The 12,370-nt window shown below is 43.9% G+C and overlaps 1 protein-coding gene across 1 annotated transcript in view; it reads left to right on the forward strand.

The window, feature by feature from the left end:
• LOC109464803 (calcium-binding mitochondrial carrier protein Aralar2-like) overlaps nt 1-6,824 on the forward strand; it is a 30,450-nt gene extending 23,626 nt beyond the window's left edge. Inside the window, exons 20-32 of the mRNA XM_019761878.1 lie at nt 130-291; nt 552-648; nt 1,246-1,389; nt 1,888-2,076; nt 2,515-2,615; nt 3,030-3,202; nt 3,672-3,779; nt 4,105-4,220; nt 4,593-4,737; nt 5,280-5,378; nt 5,699-5,821; nt 6,185-6,378; nt 6,742-6,824. Coding sequence (XP_019617437.1) covers nt 130-291; nt 552-648; nt 1,246-1,389; nt 1,888-2,076; nt 2,515-2,615; nt 3,030-3,202; nt 3,672-3,779; nt 4,105-4,220; nt 4,593-4,737; nt 5,280-5,378; nt 5,699-5,821; nt 6,185-6,378; nt 6,742-6,824 — 1,734 coding nt within the window. The remainder of the gene's footprint in view (nt 1-129; nt 292-551; nt 649-1,245; nt 1,390-1,887; nt 2,077-2,514; nt 2,616-3,029; nt 3,203-3,671; nt 3,780-4,104; nt 4,221-4,592; nt 4,738-5,279; nt 5,379-5,698; nt 5,822-6,184; nt 6,379-6,741) is intronic.
• The last annotated feature ends 5,546 nt before the right edge of the window (nt 6,825-12,370 follow it).

Raw genomic sequence — 12,370 nt, forward strand, 5'->3', positions numbered from 1 at the left:
CAATAACGAAAGCAGATAAAATGCCCCAAAAGACACCAAAAATAAGCCCAAACCCAAACCTCTGCTTGGTGTGTAGGTTTTTTTTTTCATAATTATATATAACTTAAAAGCGTTTCTTGTTTTCTACAGGTGGAGGTTAGTTTGGAGACGTCACAGTTTACCAAGGAGGTAGCGCAGAACGCCACAGCTATGTTTGACTGGTCTGGAATGTCGTTCGACACCAAGCGGAAGTTCGACTCCATCACAAACATCGGCAGCGCCGCCCTGCAGAATCAAACCAAACTGGAGCGGGTATGTAAACTTTGTTTAATTAGTTAACAGAATGATGCATCTGCATGTATGATCAAGCATTGAGTGTGTGTATGTGAAGGCTTAAATGGTTAGACCTTAAAAGAGACCTCGAAAATAAAATAAGGCATCAAGTTTAAGATAACAAAACATGAGCTAAGTTCCCTTAACTATCACAACCTTTTCCACCAACCTCTGCTTGGACAGTAGCTAAAGTTACCTGTACATTGTTGACACTTGTGTGCTGTTGATACATTATACAGTTGACGAACGTGCAGGCTGAGATGAGGCGTATCTACAGCACGGCTAGAGTGTGTGAGACTGTGGGCGGGCAGGAGCAGTGTATGGTGTTCGAACCGGGTAAGTCGGTCTGCGGCAGAATTCAGTAATAAACTAGCACATCTACAAATCTCTTAGTATATATATAGCAAAAGATAAAGGACTGACCTAGGGTTTACTTAAGAAACCTTTCATCTTGTATATACATACGTAACAAGAGCTATCTACCAATCAAATTTCGTGACCCCAGCACGTCCAGATCATGAGATATCAAAACCGGAAGTTCCGCTGCAGTACCACAACAAGCCGCCAGTGGGCCCAAAATCTAATCATTTCTAGGTCTCATCAAGACCTACCCACCTACCAAGTATGAAGACAATCCATTAAAACCTTCTCGAGTTATCGTGTTTACAGACACACAGACACACGAACGCCTCTGAAAACATAACCTTCTTGGCGAAGGTAATTAAGATTTTAAACCCCCTAGCCCCCCACCCAACCTTCCTAAGGGGGTTAGGATGGTAGAATTCGGCAAAAGTAGGGTCTGACCGGCCCCTGGCCTAACGGAACTGCTGGCTAAACGGAACTGCTTCTGAACCCGCGTTGAACATGTCTGTTTGACACATAGTATAATCTAAAGAGTGGGTTCTAATTGTGTTCTCGCGATATCTCGCGCAGACCTGACGCGAGAGTTGGCGAGCGGACGCGACTATGACCGTCTACAGTTTATCTGGGACGGCTGGAGGGCGTCTGTGGGGCCGCCGCTCAGGCCGCTCTACCAGGAGTTCGTCACGCTCAGCAACGAAGCAGCGGCGGCAAACGGTACGTGAGGGAAGTTGCACATTTATAGAATAACTTCGGTATTGTTGTATCCAGAACCATGCTCAGGTACGGTCCTGGATAGTCCACACGTATCCAGAACAGGGCTTTAACAAGAACCAAGATCAGGTACGGTTTGGATAGAAAGTCCACGCGTATCCAGAGCTGTACGAGCTTTCTACAGACTATGCTCAGGAACGTATGGATAGCCCACTCGTATACAGACCCGTACCTGGGCCATGGGGCAAATCTGGTAGTTCTTTGATCCCAATCCTGATCCTGATCCTAATCCTAATCCTAACCTATATAAGTTTTCATGCCAAAAATGTCATAAGCAAATGCGGATTTTAAAGTTTACTGCAAAAGTTTCTCGTGCATGTAAAGATTCGGCGTGATCTATATAAAAGGTCTTTGTAAGGTTCTTAAATGACGTTTGATATTTTTGTTTCATTTCACTATATGTGAAAATTGAAATAAAAGTTTACCGCTTTCTCCTGCTAGGTTTTTCGGACACCGGTGCGAGCTGGAGGTCCTGGTACGAGGTGGACACGTTCGAGCGGGATCTGGAGAACATCTACGAGGAGCTGAAGCCGCTGTACCTGAACCTGCACGCCTACGTCAGGAGGAAGCTGAGGGACACGTACGGCAGCAGGGTCAGCCTCACAGACCCCATACCTGCTCATCTGCTCGGTAAGTACTTAGATGAGCTTAAGTCTCCACCAGACCCCTTTACAGGCTGAATAAATGGTAGAAATCGGCCTAAAAAGAATATAGCTGGCCAGGGGAGTTAGCCGGCCATAGAGGGTCCACTTTGCCTTTTTATCATAGCGACTTCTCACAGACTTTGTGCAGGCAAACTGGACCCTCTCTGACCTTCTTCCCTGACCAGTTACATTTTTTAGGCCTATTTCTACTATTTATTCAGCCTGCAAAAGAGTCTGGTGGAGACTACACCTGCCTACGTTTCTATGTCTATCAGACACCTTCCTTAGAGCTTCTGACTGGAGCACTGCCTCTCGCCGCTATATGTAGCCGATGTTAGGCGAGAAGCAGTACTCCAGTCAGAAGCTCTGAGGAAAGTGTCTAATTTTGACGATAACATTGAGTATCCTTTTTGTGCCCGTCAAGGTAACATGTGGTCCCAACAGTGGAACAACATCTTTGACCTGGTGGAGCCGTATCCCAGCAAGCCTGGCGGCATTGACGTCACACCCAAGATGGTGGAACTGGTCAGTATCTATCTATAGCCTCTTCCAGGCTTCAGAGGCGGCTGGAAAGAGTAGGAATTGACCAAATAAACAGATAACATGCGAGGGGAGTTAGCCCGCTAAAGAGTGCTGTTTGTCCCTCTCAAACTTTGGTGAAGTAACTTTCCTCGCATGTTATCTGTCTTTTACGTATTCTACTTATTTCTACTTATTCCAGCCGCTCATGAAGCCTGGTAGAGGCAAAATAATGTACACAATGTGTCCTCTTTGCATTAGATACAGATAGTTTCCTTTTCGCACAGTATGACTTCTACATATACATCTACATTAAACTGGAAAAAGCCCTCGATGCGATGAGGCATCGCGCCCAGGGTGCATGGCTATATAGACTTGAACTACCTTAACTCAAATTTCTTTACGGACTTCTTGTTATAGAACTACAACGCCACGCGAATGTTCCGCGTGTCTGAGGAGTTCTTCACGTCGCTGGGACTGGGCGCCATGCCGGACTCCTTCTGGGAGAAGTCCATGATCGTCCGGCCCACTGACGGCAGGGAGGTCGTCTGTTACGCCTCGGCCTGGGACTTCAACAAGGACAGGGACTTCAGGTCACAAATTTATATTTACATTCCCAGAAAGAAAACACATTGTTTCCCTTTTTCCTCTTCTTCGTCTTTCTCTTTCTCTTCCTTCTTCCTTTTGGTTTTTCTTCTGACAAATAATAAATGCCAATGGCCTGAACTAGTACAAAACGGCTGTCACAATGGTTACTGGTTCTGTGGTAGAAACCCTGTGGCGTTGGGTTACATTATGTAGCAAGTGGCAGGAGAGAGGTTGGGGCTGGTCACTGTATCATACAGGAATGTTTTCATTTTCGTTTCAGTAAGAATTAAGCATGTAAAGACAAGGAGCCTTGGTAAAGACAAGCGGTATGGATGTTGCTTTGCAAATGTTACCCTTCTAGTGTTACCTTTCTATGAATCCATTTGTTCAGAGGCTGTGACTACCAAAGCGTTCTGATATATCCCCGAACTCCTAGCATTTGTATTGATTTTAGCTATCCAATGTTTTTTGCAGGATTAAACAGTGTACAGATGTTACAATGGAGGATCTTCTGACTGTACACCACGAAATGGGACACATACAGTACTACATACAGTACGCCGACCAGCCTCTTATTTACAGGTAATATAATATGTACATGTACTATAATGTTTAGGTAATGAGTAGGTAACTACAGAGTTAGTAACATTATAACGTCCACGAAACTGTTCATACTGCAATAATGCCTAGAATGATTAAACGGCTTCCATAATCATTCTAAACGTCTCTGACTCTGGCTTATGTTGGGGAGGTAAAAGGCGGTGGAAGGAGACGGTTGGGCCCTGGGTAGCCCCCTTTCAATGCTGAGGCCTAGACACAGTGGATTAACAACCCACTGCCCCCTACGGCCTGAAAATTGCATTGGGACTACATTTACCTTCCCTTTATCATCCTTTTCCTTATCCAGAGGAGGCGCTAACCCAGGGTTCCATGAGGCAGTAGGGGACGTGTTGGCTCTGTCCGTAGCCACACCGAAACATCTCAACCAGATCGGTCTGCTGGACGAAGTGACCGAGGATCCTGGTAAGACACCCTCTTATTCTCTTCTTCGGGAACTATGCTCGCTTCCAGCACTGTATATTTTTATGCGAAGTGTGTGTGTGTGTGGGGGGGGGTCGATTCCCTAACCATAGACCACAAAAAGTAATCAGACACAGGGAGTGAGGTCCCAAAAGCTGACCGGAGCCGCTAGAATGTTGGCCCGGTGTCTGTTGACCGAGTGACATGGGACAAATTCCTAGCAAGCTTTCATTCCGCTAGGTTTTTGTTTTAGGCCCATTGAAAGTACGCCGGACTATCCCTTTTTGGGCCAATAAATTCACAGAAACTCTAAACTCTTCCCAGATGTTAGAAATCTCTGATTTCTTTCTGATTTTGTATTTGATGTTTGTCCAGACGCCGACATAAACTTCCTGATGGCGACTGCCCTGGAGAAGATCGCCTTCCTGCCGTTCGGGTATCTGATAGACCAGTGGCGCTGGCGGGTTTTCGACGGGAGCGTCGGGCCGGATAACTACAACGCCGAGTGGTGGAGACTCAGGTAGGTTTAGGGGGGGGGGTGCGTCTATAGCATTATTACGTGTAAAAATTACGCACGTACGTAAAAACACAGTCACCATTTTGTGTGTCAACGTGGCCTGCTAGGGTCGATACGTCGCGTATGGTAAAACGTACGGTAACGTCACGCGCATTTAGCTCTTGTGAAAAAAAAGCAAATTCGCAAACTTTATTAAACTCATTTACAAATAGGTACGAAAATTCACCTGAACGATTGTCAGAACGATTGAATACACAACAAGCATTGTCTGTATGTATAAGCACTCTATTTCGAGTTCCTAGCGACCTTTCAAAGACACAAAACAAACGCCTGTAGTAAGGGATATACTTTTCAGCACCAAGGAGAGACCCACATCCCTGCTCGTTACGCCACCATAGCACACAGGACCACCTCTGTATGGTCTTCAGCACACCAGTTTTTTTTTGCGCTAGAACACATATATGACTTAATAGTACCTATTAGAAAATTCAAGGGTCGTAGGTATTCATTATTATTAATTATTATTGTGTGTGTTTCTGTTGTAGGACGAAGTACCAGGGAATAAAGCCCCCGAGCACAAGAGATGAGACCCTGTTTGATCCTGGCTGCAAGTTCCACATCCCTAATAACACACCCTACATCAGGTACGTTAGGAAATGTTTTAAAATCCTTTGGAAATTAGAAATATGAATTACTCTATATTTTAGACTAACTATTAACCATATTATGACATTATTACCAAGGAGCTGTCAGATATTTGGTACGTTATACCGCGCTATACCGATACAGATACGTTTTTGTAGCCTCTCAGCGGCAAATTGTACTTCTTTAGCGTACCAACTCCCCTTGCATGTTATCTGTCTGTTTGGCCAATTTCTACTATTTAGAACCGCCTCTGAAGCCAGTTAGAGGTTTGAAAATTTGCGGGAAGCGTTAAGACATATTTTCCCTATTTGTGACGCAGGTACTTCGTGAGTTTCGTGATCCAGTTCCAGTTCCACGAGGCGCTTTGTCGGGAGGCCGGACACACCGGTCCCCTCCACACGTGTGACATCTACCGGTCAACAGCCGCAGGGGATAAACTCAAGTGAGTATTTTCTATTACCTTTGCCGTGAAAGATATCTTTTTGTTAGCGCGCGCGTGCGTGTGTGTGTGTGTGTTTGTGTCTGTGTGTGTGTGTGCGCGCGCGTGTGTGTGTGTGTGTCGTATGTATATTTGTGGTTGAGCACGATAGCTCAAGACACTGTCATGATGAATTGTTAAGAAACTTTGTTGGTGGATAGGTCTTGATAAGACCTTGAAATGATTTGATTTAGGGCTACCTAGCGGCTTGTAATGTATGGTACTGCAGTGGAATTTCCGGTTTTGATATCTCGGTTTTTATAAGTTTAGAAGAATTAAACATTGAATATTGAAAAGCAAAACCTCTAAATGTTTTGAATGTTACAGGGCTATGCTACAGATGGGCACAAGTCGGCCTTGGCCTGAAGCTATGGAGGCTATCACAGGGCAAAGGTCGATGACCGCTAGTTCCCTCCTGAAGTACTTCAAGCCCCTGACAGACTGGCTGAAACAGAAGAACTGGGAGAACAGGGAAAAACTCGGTTGGGACGCCGAGACGTGGCAGGACGCCAAGGATCCAGGTAAAAAGAAATTGCTGTGCGATTATACTGGTTTCTCTCATTCAGCTAGCCTGTAACAGGCTTTAGGACGCGGCTGGAAAGAGTAGAAATTGGCCAAAGAGTGATAACATGCCAGGGGAGTTGGTCTGCTAGAGAATACAGTTTGCTGCACTCGGCTATCATTCAGCTACAATAGAATTGAATAGTATATTTGTGTCTTTTGTAGGTTGTCATAATTTAATTTTTTAGGTGTTGGGTGATAGAAAAATTACGTTGTAAAGACGATCACCTTACAAAACATTGCGTAGTCAATATTAACCTACTTTATGCAGGTTAATATCATTTTTACATGTACCATTTAACTTCCACTGTTCAAACTTACAGCTACCAGTTTTGCTCCGGCTCTACAAGCAACCCTTCCCGTCATGCTGCTGGCGTCAATGGCGGCCATCTTGTTTCGGTGTTGAACACCCTACCCATATCATTCTACTGTGATCAGCATACATCAACCAAAAAATTCCAAGCAATCACTACATTTTACCTTGTGGCATTTTTCCAACCATGCAACTTATATGTTGAACAGACTAATCGTTATCCGACTGATATAACAATCCAAGCAATTAAAATTGCAAGCAATAACTCTTTTACGCTTTGTAACATTTCCCGACCTTGGAGCTTACTGTGATGATTCAGCTCATAATTGCAAGGTGATAAATTTTTAATGAATGCACTGACGATTCTGGGTGAAAATGACCTCTTTAGCCTAAATTAAAGATGAAGTGGTGAAGGAATTGTGTCATTCCTACTGTTTGATATGTTAAAATAAAATGGGTCACTGATTTTACATTGTGTGAGATCTCTTTGCAATATCTAAGCATTGACTTAAATAAACAGTTTGACATGGCTTGTACCATGCTAACGTAACGTCCACCAGAACAATGACCTAGTCACTTATTCCCAGGACTACTGCGGTGTTTTCAATTACGTTGGGGATATCAAACACCAGGTTCAGGAGGCCATCTAAAGACGGCGATGACTGTATAGCAGTTTACAAAGCGCTATGTTTAGACTGCAGGTCGCCATTGTTTATCCTGCTGTATCACCTTACCGTTGTAAGGAGACACTCGTCACAGTACGTGATCTTAGGAAAGTCACAATGGCGTGGACTCAACAGCATAAACACCTTAAACGCTTAAAAGGCACCTGCAGAACGAGATACTTCACACAATCTTACACCCGGGATACAGGGAATTGAGGTTGTGGAGAAGAACCTTATGAATCAATTGAGGATAGGTAACGTTACATAGAGATAACATATTAAGAATGACAAAAATGCTGCAACGGAGACTTCTACTGGTTCTACTTGACGGTTGGGACGCCACCATTTCGTCACGTGACCGGTACAGACCAATCGCGACATATTTTTGGGCGGATTTCCATGACACCATTTTGAGCTCACACCAGAGAACGAGGAACACCTGTGCTCTTACAGTCAAGTGTTAGGTGGCATTTCGCCGGACTTTCAAGCATCCCCAAGATCACCAGTATAAAGGTAAACCAACCAGGCAACTTGTCCTGGCCATTGTTTACATCTACTGCGTTGTAAATCTATTTGCAAGAGCTACATAGTTGGCTGCTTGTACATGTACATGTGATACATGTAGTCGAATATCTGATCTGGCAGGCATGGCGTCTTCATAAAAAAATAGTAAAACAGAATTAAGAGGACCCTCACCGGGGATGGGGGGGGGGTGATAACGCTTTACACCAGGCTAGTTTTTGTGACAGTTTGTGATCAGGACTGTCAAGGCGGTTATGTTCTAGACCTCGTTGGTTTGGCACAGGTTACAAGTATATAACTTTAGGAGGAAGACTAAGTTTCGCATCATGACCAGGATATTGTTGTGATGATAAATACGAGTATGTGGCACAAGCTTTAATTGCTAAACCAAGTTGCTACAGTAAATGGACATGAATTTGTTGCATTTCTTTTGGGGTTCGTTGGGAAATCATTTCTTCTTAATAATCAAATATTGCTGTTACAACTGTAGCTGCAATTTCTGCTTTCAGACACCAAAAGCCGCTTCCACAAGCTTAATTCTGTCGCCGGTACATCTACAGTGATGGCGAACCTATTTCCTGAAATAGAGGTGTTCGCATCCGGAGATGGATATCATGAGAGAATATGGAGCCTCGATTGGATAAAGAACACGCCATCGAAGTTTGCGAAAAACTTGAAAGTGTTGGACCTTACAGGTATTGGATTCAAAGCCGGAGTTTTAAAGAAGAAAATAATCAATGCGTTCAATGCAGTGACCGAAAAACTCGAAGCTGATGGTGTTGTTCACATTGGACTGGTGTCTTTTCATTTGCATTCCGATCGAAGTTCGCATGTACAGACAGAGATTGACATGACGGAATGTCTGTTGGCATCAGAATGCATCGCTAAGATTCTCTCTCGGGTAACTGTTGATCATATTGTCTTTCAAAATTATGATTGCCTTCAGAAAATTTACGCAATATGTGCACAAGTCAATGATATGCACTTACAAAATCCCATTCATATTCACTTCCTATTAAGTGATAGGGGATACTCCGGGAGACGTTTCTGTGTTACAACCAATCAGCGCCGGCCCCTACAGCTCAAATTATTTCAAATTAAATCTTATTACCCGAAGGACCGAATTTACGACAGATTCGGTTTGAACCTACGCCTGAATACTAGAAAAATGGATGTTAGTGAACAACAATATGCCGTATACCCTTTCAACGAAGATCGTGTGGACACCTGTAACATGCTATCAGTGCATATCATGATGCGCGAGTACATTGATCGTGAGAGGAGTGATATTTCTTTAGGGGCATCGCGAGACCTGTCGTTAGAAGACTTTCCAAACATAAAAGTCCATTATTACTTCGATTCTGCAAACACGTCTATTGTACACGTGTGCAGTAACCTGGGAATAGCATCTGAGCGTGAGTGGCCAATAGAGATGTCACGTTGTTATAATGCCACTCTAACTAGGGACGCAAGGTCCACTTGTTTTGACTCATGGAGAAATTCAAATAAAAATTCACATAGAATTTCTTTCTTTGGTGGAAAACAGTACCCTTACAGCATGCTAAAGCTATCGCTACAAAACATATTCCCCTCTCGCTGTGTCACAGTCGCTGTCCTGGATACAGGGATTCTCGCTTGCCATAGGGAATTCGCTATTTATGGTAAGATTGCCGCTGTCAAGAACTTCGTGCCGAACGAAGCGAATGACCTCTTGTATGACTATAATGGTCACGGGACGGGTTGTGCAGGTATAGTGCTCCGGACAGCTCCTTTCGTACGTTTGGTGGTTTGTAAGGTGATCAGCAATCAAGGTCATGGTCAGTTAAAATGGGCGGCAGATGCCATTGATTGGTTGTTGAATGACGAGTCCGGCCCCAAGAACTACTGTCCAGTTGACATTATTTCCATGTCTTTCGGAGGCGACATATTTGACATTGACTTAAAGCGGGCGGTTTCTGAAGCGATTGCCCAAGGCAAAGTGGTGGTCGCTGCCGCAAGTAACGACGGGAGAAGGCATGTGACAAATATCGCATTTCCCGCGAGATTTGGGGACGTGATCTGTGTGGGAAGCTGCAACGATTTGAGCCAGCCGTCTTCCTTCACCCCAACTGGACGCGAGGTCGACTTTCTCGCACCTGGGGAAGACATACCCTCTCCAGATGTAGGAGTGCCCAGGTCCGGAACATCACAGGCGACGCCAATAGTTGCTGGCATAGCAGCTATGGTGATCTCGTACGCAGACACGACAGGTACGATAGTTTAGGCCTAGATCTATTGTTTTGTTAGACAAGATGTTTCTTTTCTAATTTTTTCAATGGTTTTACATTGCACAGCTCTGTGTGACCAATAATTGTTTATAGTTCCACGGTTCTTAACATAAGCAGCAGTACCGTAAACCTATTTAGTCTACAAAGGACCATAGTACAAGGTGGAACTGTATACTGTACATTCATGTCTATGGACTTTCCTATGCACTCCTTTTCTTCAGTAATTTCATTATATATAATGAATATGTCCCTCCAGGTGGCCAAACGATGAGATCTACCGTCTGCCACACAACTGTCATGCGCGAGATTCTTCGCAAGATGGCGTCCATGCCTGGGCACCACGACGAACACATGGGGTGAGTTTAAAAAAAAACATATTACACAGCATAAACTTGATATTTGCAACGTACTGTTCACATGTTGCAAAATAAAGTTTCAAACTCAGCCTTATCATCAAGGTTGTAACAAACCTGTAAATTGCAAAAGGAGCGAATTATGCTTTTTACAAAACAGTTCCGCAGGCAAATTGATGAATTTCAAGACCTGTCACACAGTAGCATCCACTACTTTTCGTTTGTGACTGAACCAACCTTTATCGATTTTCTTGATCTTGTTTGTCGTTAAACGCACAGGTACGGGAACCTGGACCCCTGGCGACTGTTCAAGTATGGACCAGACCACTTCCGGCAGGTGGTGGAGGAGATCGTCGGGCCACTTCCTGTCAGCCAGCAGTTTGCCGCTTCGCAGTCAAACTCACCTGGTCACAAACGGGAGCGACAACGGAGGGCTAGCGACTCGGAAGTTGAACTGAGTAGAGGAAGCGAACGCTAGTAAAAGAATAGTCATGGAAAGCTTGGTCGACATTAAGAACTCAGAACTGTAAACCTCTCAGAACTGTAAACATCTCTGAACACTGATAGAAAACCAAGAGTAAGTAGCGTGCCTAATCCAGTGGGTAGTGACATTGCGTCTGGACCAAGAAGTCATGAGTCTGAGTAACCTTCTCAAGTTTAAGAAAGCCATAGTAAACAGTGTCACATGAAGCCTACCTCTAGGTTTTAAACTGTTAATATTCATTTGTGCGTTCCTTTAAATGTTTGATGTTTGATGTCTTTTTAAACGTTTGCACTGTATCTTATGCACTATTTTCTATGTATATATGTAACGATGTGCCTGTATTCGATGTATTTGAGCCTTGGAAGACTAGCCCTGCAGGGCTAAAAGGTTTCGAAATAAATGAAATAAATGAAATGAATCTTAAGTTGTATATAAGTAACAATTCTTAGGGCGGGTTGTTAAGCCATGGTCCACTGATCTAACTGTCATAGGTATGTTCGTCTTTACTATTAAAACACTGCTAGTCGTGTACCTGGGCTTTACCAGCCAGGAGTTCACCCTACCATGACCAAACAAACGCGCTGTTTGCTCAGCTCAAATACCACGCCATGATAACATGGCAACTGCACGCAAAGTGTTACGTAAGTGAACTTTGAAACGAATCCCTGATTGGCCAATTCTGAGGTTAAGAGTTCATTTATATCATGTGATGCTCATATCTGAAGTTAAAATCTGCTTGCGACAGTCCTGTGACCATATTCGTGCATATGTATAGCCCAATACAGTCGACTCGATCAGATTTTTCAGTATTATGTGAGTAGGGTTATGTTGCCCTAGAGTCGTATGACGTCAAACGTTAAGTTTCAAGAACAAGATCCGTCTAGCTGTTAAGTGGTGCACAAAATAAGCAGGAGTCCAGATCAAGGGGTTTTAAGGTAAGGAAGTAGATACATACACGTAATATCCAACCGTTCAAAGTTCACTGTCTTACGCCTGCATTACAAGCTTTTACTATCATGAAAAGTACAGTGGCCGCGCAGGTGTTTGTTGTAATAGTGATGCTGTTGTTGGGTTTCGTTCGTTTGAAAATCACGAATTGTCAATTCTTAAATCAGACATTTCAGCTGCAATTTCTGGTTTCAGCCACCCCACAACGCCGGATCTGACAACAGACTAACATCACGGCTTGCATTGCGAGGTCAGGGTTCACTAGCATCTAATTAACTGAGTTGAACCGAGCACAAGTCGCCCCTGTTGTCTGCAGAAGCTTGATGCCTGCAAATCTACCGTGATGGCGAGCCTATTTCATGAAATAGAGGTCTTCACGACCAACAAGTCTAACATATGG

This window comes from Branchiostoma belcheri, unplaced genomic scaffold, assembly GCF_001625305.1.
Source record: "Branchiostoma belcheri isolate BF01 breed outbred unplaced genomic scaffold, Haploidv18h27 scaffold141, whole genome shotgun sequence".
NCBI classification, from domain to species: domain Eukaryota; kingdom Metazoa; phylum Chordata; class Leptocardii; order Amphioxiformes; family Branchiostomatidae; genus Branchiostoma; species Branchiostoma belcheri.